The sequence below is a fragment of the Quercus lobata genome, chromosome 10, assembly GCF_001633185.2.
Source record: "Quercus lobata isolate SW786 chromosome 10, ValleyOak3.0 Primary Assembly, whole genome shotgun sequence".
Taxonomy (NCBI): Eukaryota; Viridiplantae; Streptophyta; class Magnoliopsida; order Fagales; family Fagaceae; genus Quercus; species Quercus lobata.
This window is the reverse complement of record NC_044913.1, coordinates 4,267,000-4,292,537: the sequence shown is the minus strand read 5'-3', so window position 1 is coordinate 4,292,537 and position 25,538 is coordinate 4,267,000. Positions and strand designations below refer to the sequence as shown.

Here is a 25,538-nt window from a genome sequence, read left to right as displayed (position 1 = left end):
AGGTAGACGATAGAAACTTCGCTTCAATTGGAGTAATGGAGACAGCTGATGTTGGAGAAAAAGTTGGATATTATAAGCGTATACCTATGAAAGTGTGAACAAGTCTTCTCGGCTTGGACGACCAGCTATGAAATTGTTTTCTCAAAAAAAGTTAATTAGACTACAAATAGTACTTTCACAGTAGACTATCATATATAGTCTTCTTGGCCTCAAAACAACAATTAACATTCAATTTCTTCACTCTGCCATTCCCATTCTCTCAAAAATCCAATTAGAAAAACCTCTTATTTTAATTTTCATTCACTTTCCTTTGCCTAATTTCTTCAAGCTTTCTTTCTCCTCTTCATTTTAGATCTTCTCAAACGTACCATTTCACTATGGCTTTTCTAACAAACAAACGAGCCTCCTCTTCTTCTATCACCTACCAATACAAATATGATGTGTTCTTGAGTTTCAGAGGGGATGATACCCGCATGGATTTTACGAGCCATTTGAATGGCTTTTTGAAGCTAAAGGGTATTCATACCTTTATTGATGATGAACTCCCAAGGGGAGAAGAAATTTCTATTGAACTTCTCGAAGCTATTAAAAGTTCAAGGAGTTCCATAATTGTATTCTCTGAGAACTATGCATCTTCTACCTGGTGCTTGGATGAACTTGTCGAAATTCTTGAGTGTAAGAAGAGTGGACAAATGGTCCTACCGGTGTTTTATAAGGTGGATCCCTCGGAAGTACGTAACCAAAAAGGAAAATTTGGAGAAGCTTTAGCAAAACATGAAGTAAATAATATAAAGAAGGTGCAAAGATGGAGGGAAGCTCTAAACAAAGCTGGTAGCATATCTGGTTTAACCTACAAGGACGGGTATTTAATTACTACTCTTTCACCCTTTTTTTTTTTTAAATAATAGTTTTCAATTGTGTGTCTAGTCACTAAATTTTAAGTAAATTAACACCAGTTACCACTAATTTTTTTCATTGATGGCTTTAATTTTTTTTTTTTTGGGTCAAATTATGAAAGTATTAATTTTTAATTGCTAATCTAGTTGCTATAAAGATCAATGACAGAAACATAAGAATATACAATCAAGATAATCGTACCAATTAATTAGGACTTTCTTTTGCAATATTTAGAAAGTTTTCGAAAAAGTACTTAATAATTTTGTAAAAACATCAAAAGTAGGTCCCCAATAACTTGTTTCCTCACATCTATAAAATTTATGTAATTTACTTTTATTAACAACTAGTGTTATGCATGTGTGATGCAAGGTATAATAAAAAAACATATTTAAAGTAAAGAATATACTTCAATAATATTGTTAAAAGTGAATTATAAATTAGATAATAAAAATTTACTTAAGTTACATGGTGAATACACACCATGTAAAACATAGTTTAACATAGATTAGAAATTCATTCAAAATAAATAATAAAACACGTTCTAAATTTCTTGAAATTTATAATTGACTTTTTATCAAAATATTATTTTATATTTTTAAATATTTTGTAATTTGTTTTTACTCGAAAGTAAACTATGTTAATAATTTTAATTTATTTATGATAGTTTTTAGACCCCTTAAACAATTGATTTAACCTAGGTAATTAGCCAAGTTGTTACTTAGTCCAATTAAACAAGTCTAGGTTATCACAATATAAAAGATCAAATCATGCAAAGCAGCGGAAAATAAATAACACAAGATATGATCACCCAAGAAACCAAACCGGTAAAAACCTGGGGAGGATTTGACCTAACTATCCTCAAGGTAAACTTAAATCCACTATCTTGAAAGAATCAAAGTTCATACAATAAGACTTACAAGCCCCCACGCTCAACTTCTTATTGCTACCAACGAGTAGAACTTACTGACACGACCACGTGCAAGCTCCAAATCCACGGACTCCTTCTTTCTTGGATTCACCACCAGATACAAGCACACCCGCTTGTGTTTTCTTTAAGCTTTAATGGCAGCAACTGAATTGATCATCAAGGCGTAGATAAATCTTCTCCTTGAAAACCCTAAGTTTGTGTAAAGGAAAGTTCATCTAGATCTCACAAGAGATTTACACAAACCGCAATTATGAGCAACACTAAAACGTGGTTAGGGTTTGCCTTTTATACTTAGGACAAATAAGAAACCTTAAAAACGTTTTAAAACACTTATGGCTAAGTTGGAAAAATCTACAGAAAAACATTCTGCCCGAGCTTCGATCGATCGAGCCTGTCTTTTGATCGATCGAGCCAGGCCGAAACGCACAATCCTTTCCTGTTTTAACTCGATTCCAACTTTACATAGATGCACAACTTTGAGCTAGACTTAAACACTTCTAAACACATTGTTTTGATCATGGTTTGCCAACAATACAAATTAGAGTTCTAAATACATAAATCCTAAGTCTTTAGAACCTAACAATTTATAATAAGAGAAAGGGTAGAATTATATCATACAAATTTCTTTTCTCAATATATATATATATATATTTATGTATGTATATATCATACAAATTTCAATACTTATACTACGCTACATAGTGCAAACATGACTTGTATAATTAAGCTTTTATTATTAAACCAAAAATTTGTGGTAGGCCATTAACATAATATAAAATAAATAACGAAATTTCTCTCAAAATTTGAAAAACTCTTTGGCGTAGAATTTTAATTGGGTAACTTTTATTTAAAATTTTTTGAAACATTGACGATAGAGTTCAACTTAGAGCAACTATGAAATTGTTTTAATTTACTTATAATACACCAAATGACCTAAAGAGAAAAAAAATGAAAAATATAAACCAAATAAATAAAGAGGAGGGCATCCAATTAGCACAATTACAATGTAGGATACAATTTTTATTATATAGCATATGGTATGATATAATTTGGACATAAATTCATATAAAATTAACTTTATTGCAAATTTTTAGGTGACAATAATTACTTGAGTAATTATTTTATCATTTAAAAAAATTTATATAGTGTACCAATGGTTTTATAATTTCACCAACAACATAAATTATACAATTTAATATTTAATTTATAATTAACCAATTTTTTTTATGGAAATTAACCAAAACTTTTAAAGGCATAGGAACTTGGCTCAAAGAGAGTATGTCACATGTTGTAACCACAACTTTTAGGGTCCAACTTTTGTTATATACAAGTCGTTGATTTGCATAATGCGCATAAATGTTTTATAAAAAGGTAATACAAATATACCTATTATAATCAGTAAAAAATTTCTCTATTATCAAATGAAAAAAAGAATTAATCGAGAACTTAAAAGGTAAAGCATAAAAATAACCGTTTCCATTTAATATATACAATATAATCAGCTATGTTAGAAATTTGACAAATTTTCTCAATATTCAAACTTTATCTCCCTAATATCAAATCCACGGAGAATGTATCTAAAAAGTTTATAACTTAGACAAAAACAAATAAATGAAACAACTACTTTAGGACCTAAAATACATCAAAACCTTGATTAAGGGGAAAAAAGTCACCTCTAATACCTAAAATCTAGAAAACTTATCTCAAAATTTTATAAATAAAATAATGTAAATAGCATAAAAATATTTCCAAAACCAAACCCTTATAAAAACATGATTCAAAACCTAAAAGGAACAAATATATAAATATTTATATATAAATATAAATATATATATATATATATATATATATATTTAAATTGTTTCTACCTCCTGTCAAACAAAAAAAAAAAAGTGTATATATACAAACACTTTCAGGATCTAAAGTCCAAAAAAAAAACCAAAATTCAAAAAAAAAATTACATCAACAACCAAATTTCTCTCCCTATTATCCAAAACACAAAAAACATATCTGAAAATTTTATAAATCAAAGAGAAAAATAAAAATAGACTTCCAGGACTCAAAACCCAACAAAATCTTGATAAAAAGATAAAATAAAATAAAAACCCACAACAAAGTCATAACTTTTAATTTGAAATATCTAAAAAGAAAAATGCATCTAAATTTTTATTTTTTAAAAAAATTAATACATACCTCCAGTAATATCAGTTTGATAGGCTGCAATAGTGGATTATGATTGTTCTTGCTAATTCCTAAATATTATAACATGGCTCTACCTAATGATTAAACTATAAAACACGCATGAAAAATATTAAGTTACTAATCATTCAAGTAAACCAGTATGCACTTAGTAACAAAAAAATGAGTATGTTGATGTTGTTATGTAGAAACAATCCAAAAATAAAAGTGTAGCATTAATTGCACAAAAAAAAATTATATATATAAAGCTAATACCATTTAATCTCTTCCAAAAAAAATTTATAATCAGAACCTTATAATTGTGATCTTTTAAAATTGTACTCGTGCATATGCATGGATTACACAATAGTTAATAATTAAAGCTAACAAAAGCTACAGTAATTGTGGCCATTTTGAGTGTGTATGTATTGTAATTTGTAAATATTTAAAGAATTTTATTCTCTCTACTTTTAGTTACCACCTTAGTCACTTGTTTTAATTCTACCAAAAACCAAAATATGGATCTAATAATATTAGTAGTAAATAAACATAAATTAATTTGAATATGATAGCAGGGTAACATTGTATCGCTAATGCTTAACTTGGAAACTTTTTGGCCATAAGCATATAATTGCTAACATAAATGTGATGTGACAATCAAATCAACAATAACAAAGAATTTGTAAGAAAAACATAGAATGAATAGAGGGGAGAGATACAAAAGGGGCAATAAGAAATTTAGATGAAAATTGAAAACAATAGAGGAATGGTTGTAGGAAGAATAAGGTTAGAGTGGGATATAATGGAGGGAGAAGCAGAGTTTACAATGAGAAGTGGAAAGGTTAAAAAATAATGTAATGCTAGAATTTAAGAGATCATGCAGGTAAAAATTGATTAAAAAATTATAGAGATATAAAGTTTTTTTTTTTTTTTTTTTTTTTTTTTTTTTGGGGAATATAGAGATATAAGTTGAGGAAGTCATATATTGCCAAAAGATATATGGTTTTATTATGATTGATAAGTAACAATGAGGTTAGAAAATGTGTAAAGTCACGTTGTACTATTGAATATATTAATATTGTAAAAATATATATATAAAAAATGGTGGCGTGACTGATGATGTGGTTTAACATGAGTGTAGCAAAATTAAATTTTACACTTTGACCTTTATATATTACTAGTCACAGACCCGCGTGTTACGCGTGATTATTTTTTAAGATGGTCTCATTATTTTTATTATTTAGTAATTTGAACTAATTTAATGAAAAGTGTATGTTTTTAGACCCCTTAAAACACAACTGAATTAACCTAGTAAATTAGCCAAGTGATTAGTTAGTCCAAATTTCAGATCTAGGTTAACACAATCATATAATCATATCAATGTAAAGTGCGGAATATAAAGAACACAAAGATATGATGACTCAGGAAACCACACCAATAAAAACCTGGGGAAGATTTAATCTAACTATCCTCAAGGTAAACCTAAATCTACTATGAAAGAATCGAAATTTTACAATAGCGACTTAGACCACTAACATCCTATTGCTACCCACCAGTAGAAACTTACTAACATGACCACGTGCAAGCTCCGAGACCACGGACTCCTTCTTTCTTGGATTCTCCAGCAAGTACAAGCACACCCACTTGTGATTCTTTAAGCTCTTTAATGCAGCAACTGAATCGATCACCAAGTTCTTGACATAGTCTTGAATCTTGGAAACCCTAAGTATGTGTGAAGGCAACCACCTCTTGATCTCACAAAAGATTCACACACACAGCATAATGGACAACCAAAAACGTGGTTAGGGTTTTCTCTTTTATACTTAAGACAAAACATAAAACCCTACACGTCAAAAGGGCTTGGGTTGAGTTGGAAAAATTCTGCAGAAAAACATTTTGCCTTTCGATCGATCGAGTCTAATTCTTGATCGATCGAGCCAGACAGAATTGCACAATAAATTCTGCAGTAACTCGATTCCAACTTTACATAAAACGCATATACTTTGAGCAAGTCTAAACAAGACTAAAGCCTATTTTGATCATGGTTTGCCAACAATACAAATTAGAGTTCTAATACATTAGTTCCTAATCCTTAGAACCTAACAAAAAGTAATGCATTTCATAATCAGATTTATCACAAAATAATTTTTTTATTATTGTAGAATTGTTTTATTTAAATTTTGAAACCTTAATTCTACCATAGTTGGTTGACTAATTTTTACATCTCTAAGTCAATTAAACATGTTTTGCACGCTACATGTACACCTTCTTTTCCATAAGGGTTGAAATAATATGGGTAATATTTTTTTCTATGGAAGTTAAAAAAAAAATTAAAATTCTTGTACCTTGTCTTGATGTTTTCTAAAAATTAAATTTGGCGCTTGTCTTTCAATAATTGTGAAAATTCCAAGCAATATGTTACATGTTCATGCTTTGATTGTGTAATTGTATAATTGATTTGGGTTGTAATTTATAAGTTGAATATAATGGTGTATATCCAAAAGGGCATAACTCTGTTGTTTAGGATATTGAATATAGTGTTGTGTGTGTGATTTATAGAGTAGTGACGGTTGTAGTTATTAAAAATTGGTTTTTCATTGACTTTTAAGTTAATAAAAACCTCACATATACTTTTTTTTTTCAAAAAAACCTTTACATATTTTTTAACATGAATCTTTACATATACCTAAATAAGTAAACTCTATGCATTTCATTTCCTTAGATGAGTAATGCTAGAGATATAAACTTTTTTACATAAAATTTTCCAAATTGCTGATGTGGTGAGTGGTTATTGATAAATGAAAAAGTGATGTTAATGGTGAGCCTAGATGAAAACCAATAAGAAACTAGCCACATCAACAGTTTATAAAAATATTGTAAAATAGTTTGTGGCTGTAGTATTATGCTTTGTTAGAACGTTTCTTACTATTATCATATTTTACTGGCTGGTGATTTTTATAATAGAGGCATTAAATGAGAGTTAAAATCTTAGAACCTTTCATTAGATTTTTAAAAGTCATGGTGTGTGAAGAATATAAGCATTTAAGGATTTTTTTTTATATATTTTATTATTTATAAATAATGTTAAATGAAATGTCAAAAAAAGGATTTTGAAAATTTTTATCTTTATTTCTTATATATTTCTATTATTACTAAAGAACGTCTTCCTTTTAGTTTTGATAATAAATATGGTTTTCTAGATTGGAGTTTGATTAGTTTTAAGTTTAAATTTTGTATGATTGTATTTAATTGTTGATTATATGATTTAATTAAGTGAATTTAACGATTTATTTAATTGCATTGTAAAGTTTTTAATGACATTCGTAAGGTCATCTTTAATTAATTTTTTACTCCTTTAGCTGTCAGCCTCTTTATTTTCCAATTAACGGTTACTAATTAATTTATTTAATTGACATTTGATTTTGATAGGCCAAAAACGTATTGACCCCTTGTGATAAATTACTTGATTAATTAGCCAAATTTATCAATTAATCAAATTAACATGCAATTGTACGTGGCCGCACAAACAAATCACCAATTAACTAAAGTATGCAGCAGAAAATAAATTGACACAATAATTTGTTTACAAATGGAGAAAACCTACACGGCAAAAACTCCACCGGGTAATTTTAAGGTCACCACTCTCGAGAATCCACTATTATCAAAACAAGTGGTTATAAGTAAAGGAATCCCAGTACCTTATACCAACCTATAGTTGAACCCTTACCCCAATACCCAATTGGACTTGTTCTGTAGTGACAATCTCTCCTTTTCAATGCACGGCTCCTAGTACGTGACTAACCAATTGCGCGGATCTCAGTACACGACTTAATCACCAACTTAAGAAGGATGTTTGCTGCAAAGTTCTTCAGTTCATCATACGATGAAGATCATGAAGTTTCTTGGTCACAAAACCCTATGGTACACAAACACAGCAGCTTCTTCAAGAACTACGGCCCTTAAAATAACCCTTATATATGTTTAGGGTTGTGAGAAAAGAAAGCCCAAACATACATTCACAGAGATTGGATGAAAATTAGCTTGAAAAACTGAACTTCATAAATCTCAACAGATACCTTATCTGTCGAGCAGTTGTCGAGCTTCGAGCTGAAACAGCTCTCTTAAACCTTGATAGATATAGCTATCAAGCTAGCTGTCGAGATTTAATAAATAGCACTTCTTCGCTTGATTCATGGACAAACTTGCATGGCTTTAACACTTGAACTTGAAACCTTGTTTCTTGAAGCATTAAACACATCCTAAATCTACCCAATTACAAGTAAAGTGCGTTTTGTCAAATGATTAGCCAATTACATAAAATGTATATGTTCCTAACATCAATTCACATAAGTCCTAATAGATTTCTTTTACTAATCTCTTTCTCTCCCTCTTCGTTAACATCCTATTATTTTCCCAAATTTGATGATAATTATAATGGACTAAATATGCATTGTAACGTTTATTTATTTTTTATTCCATTTTGCGGCCATGAAGTTAGTATATTCATAACTATTAGGTTATTGTATGATATATTTAGTTTGATATTATTATTATTATTATTATTATTATTTGAAAGTTCAATTAGCGTGTAAAACACCAATGAACATTTAGACTCCCAATCTCAAAATCACCAACACAAGCTTAAATTCAAATAATATATGTGCGGAATATGAAATATAAGCAATACCTAATTTGGCAAACTATAACACATAATTAATCACAAACGCAGTAGCAACTAATGGTTAAAGAGTAAGGGAAGAGAGATACAAATACAAAAATAACACCGGCACGTGTTATCGAAGAGGAAACCGAAGACCTCGGCAAAAAACCTCTCCACCGCCCTCCAAGCAGTAAAATGATCCACTAAAGATTAAAGTTGGGATACATGAATAGCAAAAGACCCTCTAAGCCTAATCTACCTAATGCACCTAAGCCCTCCAAGTTTCTTGCTCCAACAGGGTTAGGCCTAACTGTGTCTTCTTTAGCTTCCCGGATCTTGTAATAAGCCCATTGCATCAACCAAGTAAATTGGCCATCTCCAAACTGCTTCCCAAGCACCAAAATACCTCCTCACTGATATGGGTATAGTGAGACAAGGATTTGACAAATGTACCTTTCAAGGATGTGTATGGAAAGGGTGAGAGTAGAGGAATTTGGAGAATCAAATATCAAAGATTGTGGATGAGTCAATCTTGGTTTTCTCTAGGGTTTCTCTCTCAAAATTCTCTCTGGAAGCTCTCTACATTTTGTGGGTATAAGGGTATTTATAGTAGCGTACGTGAGGAATGTGAAAAATCAGTTTTCATCCAAACAGGGCATTCTGGTGACTCAGTCTCGCAAGTGGGATGAGTCGTGAGTTTGAGTCACGAGCTAACTACTTGGCCAGACAATACATTTTGTCCTGTAGTGCTCCAGCTGTCATGACCCTTCAGTTCCCTACATGCTTCACACATGTGCCACTTTGGCGACTTACCAGTCGCGAGTCAGTCGTGAGATCCAGTCGCGAGGCTCCTTTGTATGCACACATCTTGAGTTTTCTTCACACTCTCTCACACACAACCCTTACATAATTCCCACCTAAATACAAGGTATCTAATTGCTAAAATACAAGCAAATTTGGCACGGAATAAAGCCAACACATGATTAAATAAATTCAACCTTACATTATTATTATTATTATTATTATTATTATTATAAATTTAGTGTTTCTAAAATAGCATGTGTTTTGTATTCTCTTTTTCTATTGATGCATTGTAATGTTTTATGGGAATACTTTTTTTTTTTTTTTTTGTATTTCATTTTTCCATTAATGCATTGTAACATTTCTTGGGAAGACTTTATAAGAACAATTTTTATTTATTGAATTTAAATAAAATATTATATGTTTACTTTTAAAAAAATGAGACAAAATATAAATAATTTAATGATATGGAGTATGCTGCTAAATTTAAATGTTGAATAAAATAATATGAGAAGAAAAATAGTAAAAATGAAATGTATAGCAATAAACACAAAATTATTTTAGTTATGCTATGTAATAAAATTACATTATATTTTTATATACTATCTTTATAATGCAATAATATAACATTTAACAACCAATGAGCATTAAAAATAAAAACATAAAACACAAGACTAAATCGTATCAACCCAAAGGATGTATGAATTATGATGTGTATCAGTTCTTTGTTAGCATGGTTTGTAGAGATGCAATCCATTTTCAGCCAAGCTATTTACAATTGGTTCTACACCCCAACCAGTTCCTATACTACTCCATTATTTCAACAAATTCGCCCCAATCTAGCCAAGCAGCGAATAACTTCTGCTCTAATGTATGGGATACATGCCAAAATGTGTCTTTCATGAAGTCTTCCTTTGCCCTTTCTTTAAAAGGTCAAGCTAGATCACTAGTCAATTTCAATTTTAGCAAATTAATTGACTTCTAGCAGCACTGCATCAGTATAATTTGATGGTCAACCTGTTACCCTAAAATAAAAAATATATATACCAAAAACTGAAATAAATAAATAAATAAAATAGAGAGAGAGGCTTTTGTGTGTGGAAAAATAGAAAATTATGCATGAAATAAGAGAGGGAATGACAATTTTATAGTTGAGGATAAGAATAAGAAGGGTGAAAACTAAAGGAAGATAAAAAGATAAAATAATAGTAATATTGAGAGTAATGGGGATATGAAAAATTAAAATGGAATGAGAAAGATTGAAGAAAGTTAAGGTAGAGAGTAGTAGGGATATGAAAAGTTAAAATGGAATTGAAAATTTAATAATAAATAAGAATATAATAGAGTTTTTAATTCACTTTAAATGTTAAAAAATTGTATAAAAAATTAGAAAATAATTTTGAAAATAATATGAATGCCGACGTGGCTCAACGTGAGCGTAGCAACATTAAATGGTACGCTTCAGCTTTTAGTAATATATAAAGATAGATTATTATTATAAATATATATAGAGAGAGAGAGATTATTATATAGATATAGATATAGATTATATGATATTTTAGTTGTAGTGCACAGACGAAACATCTTGAAGTTAGTCCTTGTTCATGTATTTCTATTTTCTATTCTAACTTATTACATACTTTTTTTGTTGTGTAAATGACAACTGCAGCTGCTCTCAATTTGAATTTATTGAAGAAATTTTTGAAGAGATCTCAAGTGCTCAATTAAATCACATGAAATTATCTGTTGCAAAATATCTTGTTGGAATAGACACTCGTGTAAATGACGTCATAAATCGGTGTTTAGATATTAAATCAAATGATGTCCGCATTGTAGGGATCTTTGGCCTTCCTGGAGTGGGTAAGACAACAATTGCAAAAGTTATTTTTAACAAAATTCATTATTGTTTTGATGGAAGCAGCTTTCTAGATAATGTTAGTGAAAAATCAAGGACAATTGATGGCTTAATTAAATTACAAGAGAGCCTTTGTAATGACATCTTAGGGTATCAAAATTTGAAGGTGGGGAGTATATCTAAAGGGATCAATGTGACAATTGAAAGGCTTCATCGTAAAAGGATTCTTATAGTTCTTGATAATGTTGAAAATTTGGATGAGATAGAATTTTTTAGTGAAAATTATGATCGGTTTACTTCTGGAAGTAGAATCATTATAACCACAAGAGACAAACACTTGCTTGATATTCTTATAAAAAATAATACTGTAATGTACTATGAGGTGAAGGAGTTAAATAAACATGAAGCTCATAAACTCTTTTGTCAAGAGGCCTTTGGAAGAATCAATTTTAAGGAAGATTATTCAGAACTGGTCAACAAATTTATAGATTATGCCAAAGGTCTTCCACTAGTTCTAAAAATAATTGGTGCAGATTTGTATGGAAGAACTAAACATGAATGGAAAAGTGCGTTAGACAAATACAAAAGAATTCCCAAGGGAGACATTCAAAAAATACTCAAAATAAGCTATGATGGATTGGACCAAACTCAACAGGAAATTTTTCTTGATATTGCTTATTTTCTTAAAGGATTCTGCAAAGATAAAGTTGTAGATATAGTAAGAAGCATCAATAACCATGATCCATATTATGATATTGAAAGACTTATTGATAAGTATCTTATAATTGTTACTGAAGATAACAAATTATCGATGCATGACTTGATTCAACAAATGGGTTGGGAAATTGTTCGACAAGAATCACCAGAAGTGATCGAGAAGCGTAGTAGGCTATTGTGTTATGAGGATGCTCCTGAAATACTAATTGAAAATACGGTATGAGTTGTTTTGATTAACTTTTTTCTATTTTTTCACAAGGGGATTTAGTCATTTTTATTCCTTTTATTTTTTTTAATGTTTAAGAAAATATAATTTTATTAGCATGGCCTTTGTTTAAAGTTTAACAATCTATTATTTTTTGGTGAATTATTTTCTACATTGTGGTTTACTTAATGTTTTGTTCCATTAGGGGTCAAATGAAATTCGAGGCATAACACTATGCTTGCCTGAACCAAAAAAGGTGAAGTTGAATCTTGGAAAGATGAAGAATCTCAAATATTTGATAGTTTGCAATGTAATTTGTGAAGACCTTAAATCTCTTCCCAATAGGTTGAGGTTACTTGAATGGAATGAATTTCCTTTATCTTCCTTACCATCCACCTTTGAACCTAAAAACCTCGTTGTACTCAAGATGCGACGAAGCCACATAAAATTGGACGAGCATTTTGAGGTATGATCATTAGCATTTATAAATTCTTATTAGGCTTTTGTTAATGAGTGCTCTTTGGGAACAAGTTAAGGTGCTTTTTATTTGTGGTTAAAACTAAACCATGCATTTAATACTAAATTAAATAATATTTCTATACATTTCCAATGAACAAAATCAATTTGTGCACTTAAAAAAAAAGTAATGTTACATGCATTGCAAGTTTTACTAGATTGAGTGTACAAATTGATCAAATTGATGTGTTACCAATCATAAAGAGACAATTCAAATATTTATTTATGAGTTAGTTGAAGCCCAACATTTACATTCATTATCACATTAATTTGTAAATTTTATATTGTAATACTTGTAGTATCTTTAGCATTTAAATAAAAAAAAATGTTTACAATAATTCGTAATTGAACAAGTATTATTTCTTAATCTATCCTCTTAGCCTATCATATTAATTTTTTTTTTCTTTTTACTAATAAATTTCAAAAAAAAAAATTCTTCTTTCTACAGAGGTGTCGATTCGAAACATTGATATATATGGATTTGTCATATTGTAAAAATATTACAAAGGTACCTGACTTATCATTGATTGCCCCAAACATAAAGGAATTGCACCTTTTTTCATGCATAAATTTAGTTGAGGTTCATCAATCCGTTGGACTTCTTGAAGAGCTTAAACTCTGGAATCTGTCCGGATGCCAAAATCTTAGAATTATACCAAGAAACCTGAAGTTGAAATCTCTAAAAGAATTTTATTTCTATGGCTGTGTAAGTCTTGAGCAAGGAACGGAAGCTTTGTTTTCATCAACAGGATATCTCATTGCCCTTCAGAGGTTAAGTATAAGTTTAAAAAATGTGAAAGACGTTCCAAGTAGCATCTCTAATTTAAAAAATCTTCGCCGTCTCAATATGGATTATTGTGACAATTTTCCAAAAGCCATGGATACTCCTGACTGTTTCCCCAAATTAGAAATTTTAGGTATTCGTTATAGCAACATTACTACCCTCCCTGAAATCAATATCAGATTTCAGAAATTAAAAATGCTTTTCTTTCAACACTGCTGGAACCTTCGAGAAATTCCAATGCTTCCACCACATCTAGAATCTTTATATATAGAAGGGTGCGGTTCCTTGGATTCACAATCAAGAAGAAGATTATTAAGTCAGGTCTCTCCTTTTCTCAAAGTCATAGAAAGAAACAATTTTGTTTAAATTTCCCAAATATAATATATGATTAAATTTGCTAAACTAAAGTTTCTTAAATTTGCATCAGTTTGGAGAAAAAGTTGGGCTTCCACAAAATATAGTATGTTCAAGGGGATCATTACATCAGGGCTCTATTTCTGAAAAGTGCTGCGATACATCTAAAATGTGTTTTGGACTTCGGTTTAGCCTTATCCTTCCAGGAACTAAGATTCCAAAGTGGTTCAACCATCAATGTGTTGGAAGCTCCATATCATTCTTGGTCGGTTCAAAATCTCTAGTATTAGCTTTCTGTGTTGCTTTAAAAGTAGAACAGGAGGATATTGGGGCATATCCATATGGAACTTTTATTTGTTCTGTCCACATTTTCCTCAATGGTTATAAAAAAGGTTTCTATTGGCGTAAATTGTTTTTAGATTCATCATCTCTTACGTGGTTTCACTATAGAAGCAATAGCTCATTTGACGGCATAGTTTCAGAGGATTGCAACAACGTTAAGCTTCTATTTGAAATTTCAAATTATGATCCAAAAAAGGCAAAAATTACAATAGAAAGGTGTGGGGCCCATGTAGCATGCATCTGTCCTTCTCAAAATCCTGCTGTAGATAAGATGGCCTGCATAAGAATTCATGAAAGTTTAAGAGCGTCCTTTGATGAAAACTTAAAAATGTTTTTATGTAGAGTGGCTGCTCAAAAACTTGTTAGATTCTTAAAAACCCATTGCCCTCTCTGTAAAATAGCAGAAGATTCCCTTTTACATCTATTTCAATGTTGTCCCTATGCCAAAGGAGTGTGGTATGGTGGTAGATGGGGTTTTCGAGTCGAAATGATCCGAGCTCAAACTGTAATGGAATTTGTTGAACATATAATTGACCCCCCAAGTGAGTTACTCGCAGAAAGAATCACCAAAGATGAGTTCACGCTATTTGTAGTAGTGGCAATGAAAATCCTTTGGATGGCACGAGAGGAAGCTTTGGTTTCAAACACTAAACCCCCCATAAACCAATTAGTCCACCGTCTGAACAAACAGTTTGACTTTTACTTGAGACCACTCACCAAAGGGCAAAACATGGGAAGTGCTTGGACCAAACCACTTGATCAATTGGTAAAGCTTAATTTCGATGCATCGTGTGATCAAAACAATGTAGGCTTGGCTTTGGTTCTCAAAGATCAAGACGGGAATGGGAGAGCTATCAGACGTGGCATAAACATCAATAGCAAGAAGGGAATGCCATTGGCCAAAGAGGAGCACAAATTGTGGTAAAGGGTACAAAGGTAAGAATTCTATGTATTTGATAAAATGTTTCTATGGGCTGAATGAATGAATTCACCTCTTTCTTTTCTAGAAAGGAGTTTTAGTGTGTGTGTGTGTGTGTTTATGTATATAATGGTAAAATATGCTAAAGATTAAACAATTGGATTGCTATTTCTCTTTCGTTTTTGTAGTTGGATGAATCTGCTCTAGAGATACTCTTTATTTTGTTAGCTTGTTGTTGAGTATTTATCTTTTAGATTGTTCTGTTTGAATTGCAGCAAACTTCATTGTAAATCCAGCTTGCAAGCCAAATTCTGCTTTGGCTTTGGCTTCTTCATTTGGAAATCTGGTTAGATCAAGAACATTTGATGCTTTTTCTTCGAAAATACATTCTCTCATTGCTTCTTTACCAAGCCAAATTCTATTAGCTTCATCTCATGTGCTGTTAGGTGCCTGTTTTGTGAGTGTGGATTTTTTTGTGGCTGAGTCCATTGTGTCACAAGCAGAAGATTCATGAACCAGGGTGTGATCAACCATCAAGCACTTCATAGAATATGCCAAATGTCAGATTAACAGCTAGACGCAAACCTTCTGGAATTGCCACTACTGATTCTGACTACTACAGTGACATGCATGATCAGCCATCCTACACTTCATCTCTAATACTTTTAGTTTAAAATATGTCTGAGTAAGAAGATTTAGAGTATCAGAGCAACAAATGTTCTCTCATTTCATCTATTAAAAATTGCATGCTGTGGTTTTTTCAATTTAATTTTCAGTTCATTTCTTTTTACATGATGTTTATGATTTTGACCAACATCAATGGATAGTGGTTAGCTTAAAAAAAAAATTGTTGCTTTAAGTCGTACTTAAGTATAACCAAGCTGCTTGTCTTGTGATATTACTCTCAAAGTAAGGGGCTGCACGTTGTTGGTGGTAAAGGAGACGTGATTGGTCAAATTTATAATTCTCATGATGATGTTTCAATCTTCAATTCTTTTTCATCGTAAATGCATACATATGTGAAATTTAGCATTCATAAATTATTGAGTTACATATTGATTTCTTTTATTCTTTTTCTCTTCTGTTACAACATCAGTAGCGATTATTCTTTGGCTTTGCCTTTTGTGGAGACCCCTTAGGAGATTGGCTTTTAGTGTCACTAGAAAGGTTCCTAAGTCCCTACATGAAACCCATGTAGTTGAGTCAATTTGTTATCATTTACTTTTTGCTTAGCTGCATATGCCATTTTCAACATTCTTTACCTATATGAGGACCATGTTATCATCTTTATGAGTTACAATGAGTAAATGGGAAATACGCTAAATTTTAAATGCTTTTATTTTCTTGTAATGCAATACATCAATGTAGAATGTACTTAAATTTTAGGGCATTTTTATGTTGCCATCGTAGAAATGGACCCCATTAACCACATTATCTAATAAACAAAATCACATATTAAATGCTTATGTGTTGTGAAATATATTAAATAACCAAATAGAAGGACTATATTTCAAGAAGCTAATTTGGGTTTCGAAAATTTGATTTAGTGCTTCGAATAATCGAAAATACCAAACTTGACAGAAAATATTTAATAAGGACAAAAGCTAATAAGGTAAACTATTAACTTTATATCCTGATGTTTTTATTTGTGTGAAGTAGCTTTATGCTTAAGAAACATGCAAATGTGTTTGCAGAAAACTTAACCAGTGAGTGAAAAGGCAAAGACAAAGCTGCAGTTTCAATTCAAGAATCTGATTGCCCTTACTCCAACTTCTTAGTATTGGCTTAGACCATTGAGGTATGCTCATGAGTATAGTATGTTACTCTTCTTGGGATATTCTTGAATTAAACAAATGAAACTCTACAATTATAATTTGCCTTCTTGCAATTTGAACTAAAACATTTTTAGCTTTAGGTTGTAGAACAGTCACCTTACACAAGTCTTGTCAAAAGTGATTTGTCTATGGATAAAATTTAGCTACAAAATTGGTTGTAACTTACAAAATAAACATTACTACATATTTTGAAAATCTAACTATTGAATTGCATGTTCTTTACACTCTTAATACACATGTCAAATTTTGTATTGATCGGATATTATTTACTATATGGTCTATAAGTTTATATTTTATGCATAATATTAAACTACAAAAACTTGCAATTTAAATAATTTGTTGATGACATAGCTATTGATCTTTAATTTTCTAAAAATTTTGCAAGCATTAAGGATATAAGAATAAGATGTAATCCAATGGTGAATTTGTCAAAATTCACCTCCAATAAAAAGATATTAAGTAAGGCTACAACCAATTTTGTAGCTAGACTTTGTCCTTGTCTATAAGTTGGCTTGTAAGTGACCTGGATGGAACTATATGCAACCTGGTCATGAGATTATTAGTGCCTGGGCCAGGGCAAGGGCACCCAAAATTTAAGACATTAAATTCTTTATGTCTACAATGGAATATTTTTATAAAGGTTGATGTGAATTCTTAAATTACTCTCTTCTTGGTTAGCTGCCTTATTGAGGCCAATTTAATGCATATTGCCTACCTCTCTAATGAATCAACTTTTTTTTCTTGTTTTTGTTTATAATATAACCTAGGGTCTTTCTTTAGGGGGACAATAACTTCTTTATTTGAAGGAAAATATATGCATATTTTAAATAAGGTATGTCTAAAAATATATTTTATAAGGGAAGTAAAAATTCTCTAATAAAGACCAATAATTTTTCTGTTGTACTATTCATTTTATGTTAATAGTATCAAAACTTGTGACTTTTGAATGGAATTAAGTGTTTGTGATATCTGCAAAAACTAAGGGGACCATTGTATTACATTAGAAGAATTGGGGTGTACAACACAAAGGATTATCTATATACATATAAGAAATATAAAAAACTTCAATCCCATGGGAGGCAACAGCCACCTTGGCCTCCCTTTGCTTAACTTGTATTGTCCCTGCTGCCTTAGATAAGGTGTTTAGGATGGGACATGTGTAATTTTAATTTTATTTAATGTCCAACTTAGGAAGAAATAAATCTTCATCTTCATTTTAGGGTACTGTTGTTCTCTTGCCAGACACTATTCTACCTAGATGTAATATGACCTAAGCATTGTTACAAAAACTTAAGAACTGAGAACTTTGATAATTTCTTCTTGTTGAAGCAAATTAAATTTACAGTCGGGTTTATTGACAACCAATCATCATTCTATACCAATTATGCAACTGATGAAAAGATGGCAGACAATTTCCTAGGCAATAAAATAATGTGTTTCTTGTAACTTTTGCATGTAACTGTTTAGTGTGTGTTTTCCCTAAATTTTGGTAATTGCTGGTATTGTATTTTGGTTTCGATCAATATGGGAGTAATCATGTGGTCACTTTGCTCAGAGTTTGGATTACATTTTCTTCATTGTGATTTTAGTTAGTATGACTTAAGGCTCTCCATATTGCTGATTTGTTACATATGACAACATATAAGCAAGATCAAATATTGACTAATATTCTGGTTGGTCAAGTTGGAGCAAGTTCTCTGATCTAGTTGAATCTATGAATTTTATACTCAATCGTGTTTGTCTTTTATTTCTCAAACTGTATGCCTAAGAAAGTTCTAGGAAGAATGGCTTTACCTTTTAACTTTGGTGTGACTTTTTCATACTTGGTAAAACAAATAATTACTTCAGAGTAGGTAATTAATTTGTCATAGGGTTGGTCTTATTTAATGAATTGAGCGGGGGATAGCTTTTCTTTCTACCGTCATGTCATAAGTCTAGCACAATGCAGTTTCTTGAATTTATATCCCTTAGTCTCAAGAGCTCCCTTGTAGTAGGTGTGAATAGCCTTCTCACTCTTCCTCTTCACCAAAACTCCACTTCCGTTTTTCTCTGAATTCTCTAACTTAAAGTCCTCAACATGGATTATAGATTTCATTAATATTCATATAAACAACAAGGGCTCCCAGAAATCTTCACATGGATTATAGATTTCATTAGTGTCGTCCATCCCTCAATACGTCCACCCTGACGTCTCTACTCGTTGAGAGAGCTTCTCAAATTGCCTGGATTGCTTGAAGTTACAGACAGCAGAAACAGCAACAACCAGAATGACAGCAACTACAATACTCCCACTATGATACTACCCATCTTTCCAGCCATGTTGTTTGATACCTAAGGCAGAGAGAGTATAGCACAGGTTGAAAGTAAAATAACAGTGGTGTCCTCGAACGCTTCAAAGACATAACTAAGGAGCTTTTTGCAGGTGCCTTTTGGTACTTACTGGCAACATACACATTCTTTCTATGAATAAAATCAGCCATATTATCACTAATATCTCCCTTTATGTCCGTTTCAAGAATCACAACCAATGCTTTTACTCTACCAGAGTGACTCAAAGCCTGAGAGTTCTCATTCCTCACAATGTCACAGAACCTTTTCAGACCAACAATGAGAGAGGAAATAGGTTTGTCATGCAAGGGCTTCTTCTTTGCCTCTCATAAACAAGGGATGGATGCTGAAGTCGTGGGTTTAACCTGAAGTGTAAACAATTAGTATTTACCAATCAAAATAGCAATGTGACCGCTGAATTCTGTTTATGAAGCAACGGCTAGGGAAACTAAAATAGGGATCTTTGTTTTATGATGGCTACTTCTTATGATGTTTAGCCCTGGGGTGACACTGTTCTAGACAAGTTAACAAGATGTTTAGTGCGGGCCTCTCTTTATATGTTCTTTCATTTTTTGGCCATATGTAGACTTCCTACTTTGGAAGAATTTAAACTGCAGATTGTGTTACTGTGCCTTTGGTTATTTTCAAGTCGTCTAGATACTTTTGTACCATATTAATGGTATTCTTATCTAATCCTTGATTCTATTTGAAAATAGGCTATAAAGGAATGTTAATAACCATTTATTTGTAAAATTTGAAGAAAAAGAGGAAGTGCCCCCGTATGGCTCTAGTCAATGAACTCTTAGTCATACCTTTTTTTAAATATCAAATTAATTGCGTACTATTGAAAACTTGATCCTAAATAATAATAAAAATGGCTTCTAAACTTGATCTTCATGGATTGCAGCATTCCTTATGAAGCTTGTTGCATTGTTGGTCTACTGATACCCACAGTGTTAGAGGTTGCTTAATGTGTAGATTCACCTATTTTGCTGTTTTGTGGGTTTATACGAAAGAATCATAATCATCAGATTGTGCTCTGACTTGGTTGTTGAGGTGTCTTATACTTCCATGAATGCTATTATATGTTTGACCACGTGGTTGGGGGAGGATTTAATAATTTTTTAAGGCATGTATTAGAATAACTACTAGGTTATGTGTACAGGTTTGTTACTTCAAATGTGGCTCAGATTAATGCACCATGGTGTGGATTAATATTCAAGGAAGGCCAAAGCGTTTGACTCGTCTAGTGCCAGACTACTATGATAAATGGGTTGTGCTTCTCCTCATTACTTGGGAAATCAAGACCATTGGTCACAAATTTTACTAGTGATAGGCCAAAAATGAATTGACCTCTTGTGATAGATTAATTGATTAATTAGTTAAGTTTATTAATTAATCAAATTAACATGCAAATACGTGGTAGCACAATCAAATCACCAATAAACTAAATATGCAGTGGAAAATAAATTGACACGATGATTTGTTTACAAATGGGAAAAACCTACACAGTAAAAACCCTACCGGGTGATTTTAAGGTCACCAGTCCCGAAATTCCACTATTATCACAACAAGCGGTTACAAGTAAAGGAATCCCAGTACCTTATACCAACCTACAGTTAAACTCTTACCCCAATACCCAATTGGACTTATTCTGTAGTGACAATTTCTCCTTTAGATGCACGGCTCCTAGTACGTGACTAACCAATTGCGCGGATCTCAATACGCGACTTCAATCACCAACTAGAGAAGGTTGTTGGTTACAAAGTTCTTCAGTTCATCCCAACGATGAAAATCAAGAAGATGCTTGGTCACAAACCCTACGGTGCACAAACACAGCAACTTCTTCACAAGAACGATGAACTAGGGCAAATTCTATCTCCGATCACAATTTGCTTGAACAAGCTTTACTCAACACTTGTGCAAATTGTGTCCTCTTTGACGGCCCTTAAAATAATCATTTTATATGTCTAGGGTTGTGAGAAAAGAAAGCTCAAACACATAATCACGGATTAGAGTCAAAACAAAACTGAAAGTCTGTTTTTCATAAACCTCGATAGATACCCTATCTGTCAAGCTACTATTGAGCCACAGGACTGAACAGCTCTTCAAGCTCGATAGATGCTAGCTGTTGAGCTTTAATGATAGGCACTTTTCAGCTTAAATCTTGGACAGACTTGCATGGCTTTAACACTTGATCTTGAAATAAAGTCTCTTGAAGTATTAAACAAATCCTAGATTTACCCAGATACAAGTAAAGTGCATTTTGTCAAAGGATTAGCCAATTACATAAAATGGTGACATATGTTCCTAACAAGTGAATCACATATGTCCTAACAACTAGGCAAGCAAACTTTCCTCTAGATTATGCAAAATGATAATCAAATGTAGTTTGCTATAGTTTTCTTTGTAGCCTTACTATACATATGTGGAATATGAAATATTGCACATTACTTCATTACGTTTTCTTTTCTTTCATTACCGTAACATCAAAATTTTTAAATTTGCCTTTGCTGTGATCTTTTATGGTGATTGGCTTATGACATCTCTATAAAGATTCCTAGCAGTCTATTTGGAGCAGATGTGGTTTAAAATTACTTCATTTTCATCTACTTTCATTTTTTTGGCTCTTCTTGCATTGAACAGAATTCTTAGCCTACTTTGGGGCCATTTGATTTTATTATACGGGTGATAATGACCCATAGGAAATTATTCCATTTTAAGTGATTATTTTTCCAATAAAATCTGTCTCTATAGAATATGCAAGCTCTAGATTTTGAGCATTTCTTTAACAAGATTCATTATTTACTTTTTGAAAAATGTGTTTGATTGTTTACTTCCTTCGACTACTCCCCTGGTAAAAAAGTTGAGATGTACAAAGAGTATCGTCTTAGACAAGAGTGGCTCCCCATTAATTTGAGAAAATGATTGATGTAGCAGACTTTGAAGTTCTATTGATTTGAGTCGTTTTAGGTTCCTGAAATTAGGTTGATTTTGCATGGCTTAGTTAAACAAAAATATGTGGAAGATAGATAGCTATTGAGTTAACCTATGTGGAACAACTTTGAGCTTTGTTTGGTTAACTTGTCAGGAGAGCTAGGCCCTTGTTAGAAAGAGTCTGATTGCTAGGCTCAACTCTCACCACATGGAGTCACGGACTTTGGACTCTAGTTTTGTTGGGCCAAACGCACAGGGTTAGCCTCATAGTTTCCTTCTCCAAAAGGCCATTAATTCATTTTTATTATTAGAGATTCTTCTTCAACATGCAAGGAAGTAATATCTTTTTATCATTTCTTTTCATATTCTAGGAATTTCTGTACAGTATAGACTTCTAAATTTTTGTACCTTGTAACATTTCGTTCTTTGTTTTCCCTTACAAAGTTATTCGTTTAAAATGAGGTGAGAGAAATCCCAAATCCTTGGAGTCACCTTATCTCTCCATGGTTAGTCCTGTTGTTAAAGCTTGTTGAGCCACTTTCCTGGCCTAGCAAGGTTGGCAATTTTACATCGTGCTCTGCTTCTAGAGCCTAAAATCTTATTGTTGGGGTTGGCAATTTTACATCATGCTCTACTTCTAGAGCCCAAAATCTTATTGTTGGGCTATATTACCAACAATGTCAATGAATTCGTAATGTTTTTTTTCACACACTGAGATCAAAAGTTCAATGAAGTTACATTGTCTTTAACTAGTCTTTGCAATTTAGTTTGGTAGCAAGGACATGGAGGTGAGAAAAGGACGATATAGAACTTGCTACTGTTTGGGTTTGGAAAAGTTATTGTAAGAGTTCAAATTTTGTTTCAATATCTTGTGTTCCAAGCTTAGAGAAGGAGCATAAATTTCACAAAACCTGTGGATGAGGATTAATGCTTCTCTGTCCTTCAAAAATAGGTTTTGTACAAGGCAATACTAGTGTTGTATGTTGCATACTTATATATTTTCTTCTGTTGAGAGTAACAGGTAGGTACTTGAGAATTCCCATACATAAAAAAAAAGAAAAAGGGGGATGTTAAAATTTATAACACTAACACTTGCAAAGATGCTATTCTCATTGTTGTCTACTTTGCCTAATTGCTATGAAATGCATCACTTTACAAATAACCTTTTTTTCTGCACGAAGATCCCTGCCTCTTGGCAGAACCTTACTCTTTCTTTCCATCAGCACTATCAGAAGCTTTCTTTTCACTGTTTACTATTATACATCATGTTCCATCTAGGTGACTGGAGCATTAGATGGAAGCATACTTTGTCTATATTGAATCATTAGTAGAGCCTCTCAGATGTACTAGGCTCACATATTTGTAGATCCATATTCTAAGTAAAAATATTTTGTATGAGATAATTTCCTCTATTTTGAATGGATTAAGAACAAATTTTGTGTATCTTAAAATAAATTAATAATATTTTATCAAATTGAGCAATCAAGTAGATGAGGTGGAAGCAGTAGCTACTGCTTGAGCCTTGGAGTTTTCCCTGGAAGTTGGTATTAACCAAGGTATTTTGCAAGGTGATTCCAAGGTGGTCATGAAATCTCTTGCAGATGAGGCGTATATATATTGTCAGGCCGTGTGCTTTACCGATCCATCCAACGACCAATTGGTGAAGGATGAGGGGCACAAATCTTTTATAGCATTCGATCGCAGATCAAGCCCATTGGTATTGGAGCGAATTGTGAAATCACTCACAATCCGTCCCTCACAATACGGCTCCAACGACTCGAACTTATGACCTTGGCTCTGATACCACTTGTCGGACCGTGTGCCTTACCGATCCATCCAACAACCAATTGGTGAAGGATGAGAGGGCACAAATCTTTTATAGCATTCAATCGCAGACCAAGCCTATTTGTATTGGAGCGGATTGTGAAATCCCTCGCATATATATATATATATATATATATATACATACTTGCATTTGGTCTATTCTTCCTTTTGTTCTGTATAGCTAAACATACTTGCTGAACACAAAACAAATCTATATATTACTAAAAGTTTAAGCGTAGCATTTAATGTTGCTACGCTCATATTAAGCCATGTCAACCTCCATGTCATTCCCATCCTATTTTCTGAATTTTAAATTCAATTTTAAAATAGTTTTTACCAATTAATAAAATACTAATAAAACTAAAATTATATCCAGCCCTATCTCTACATTAAAGTCCACTTCTTATACATTTAAAACCACTATAAAGCCCAAGCCCACACCCAAAGCCTTTTCAAGTAACTCCCTTTGTCAAACCTAATTGCTTTTCACAGAACTTATGCTATTCCCTTGCCTTCTGTTAAAACTTATACAACTTATGCTTTTCACAGTTACAACTTATTCATCGTTTCAGGTTTAGTTTCTTCCCCTTCCCCACCTTTTGATTCTCACGGTTTCAGATTCTGTTTTGGATTCTAACGGCAATCTCTCTCTGTCTTCCTTCCTCTCCTCACATCTATATAAATACTGATGTAAGTTGGGTGGTTTAGTTGAGGTATCCCTACATCCCAATTTCTTGCTTTATTATTTTGCTTGATGGTTTCTTTTTTCCTTTCTATGTTTGTTTCTGCCTATTTCATCTGTGGTGTGGATGGTTTCATTTTTCTTAGGGTGTTGAATTTGTTATTGCTGGGTTACTGCTGGACATGGTTCTTATAGATGAACAAGTTAGATTTGAATTGAGAATCTATTTTGTCATATATTCTTTACTTGACTCACACCTTAAAACTAAAATTGTGACTAACAAATTACTTGTTTCACTAACAGGATGATACTATACATGCTACAATTCAAAAAAACAATGTTAAGAAGTTTCAGGCACAACTACGAGAAGGACAATTATATTCACTGTCCAATTTTCGAGTAGATACTTACAAGGAAAAAGATAGCTATCGGTCTATAAGTAGAGAGAAGAAAATAAACTTTCTACGTACAACAGTTATTGAGGAGCTAAAAGAGGCTGAAGTTACTATCTCTCAGCATAAATTTGAATTTGTTGATTACCAAACAATTGTGGATCGCTTTGTCAATAACAAACAATTGATAGGTAGCCTAAAAAGTCTCAAATTTATTTTAACATAATTATGTTTCAAATTACTTAATCAACTTTATTTGCTGCAGACATCATTGGAAAGATAGTTGGTGTTGGACCACTAGAAAATGTTCATGTTTAAGGATCTATTGTCCCAATGAGAAATATAGATATCATGAATCCAAAGTAAGCTTTAGAATGTACATAT

The 25,538-nt window shown here is 32.1% G+C and overlaps 2 protein-coding genes across 2 annotated transcripts; both read left to right on the top strand.

The window, feature by feature from the left end:
• Positions 1 to 377: 377 nt before the first annotated feature.
• Positions 378 to 12,713, top strand: LOC115964221 (TMV resistance protein N-like). The gene is made up of 3 exons (XM_031083579.1): positions 378 to 862; positions 11,134 to 12,253; positions 12,447 to 12,713. Exons 1-3 carry the CDS (start codon positions 378 to 380, stop codon positions 12,711 to 12,713), a joined length of 1,872 nt encoding a protein of 623 aa, XP_030939439.1.
• Positions 12,714 to 14,638: 1,925 nt separating this feature from the next.
• LOC115962855 lies at positions 14,639 to 15,489 on the top strand. The gene is made up of 3 exons (XM_031081730.1): positions 14,639 to 15,123; positions 15,165 to 15,173; positions 15,432 to 15,489. Exons 1-3 carry the CDS (start codon positions 14,725 to 14,727, stop codon positions 15,444 to 15,446), a joined length of 423 nt encoding a protein of 140 aa, XP_030937590.1. The 5' UTR covers positions 14,639 to 14,724; the 3' UTR covers positions 15,447 to 15,489.
• Positions 15,490 to 25,538: the final 10,049 nt, after the last annotated feature.

Coding starts and splice junctions, on each gene's coding strand:
- LOC115964221 (XM_031083579.1), top strand. CDS start 378: ATGGCTTTTCTAACAAACAAACGAGCCTCCTCTTCTTCTATCACCTAC. Junction 863..11,133: donor GGTTTAACCTACAAGGACGG/GTATTTAATTAC, acceptor TGACAACTGCAG/CTGCTCTCAATTTGAATTTA. Junction 12,254..12,446: donor AAATACTAATTGAAAATACG/GTATGAGTTGTT, acceptor TTGTTCCATTAG/GGGTCAAATGAAATTCGAGG.
- LOC115962855 (XM_031081730.1), top strand. CDS start 14,725: ATGATCCGAGCTCAAACTGTAATGGAATTTGTTGAACATATAATTGAC.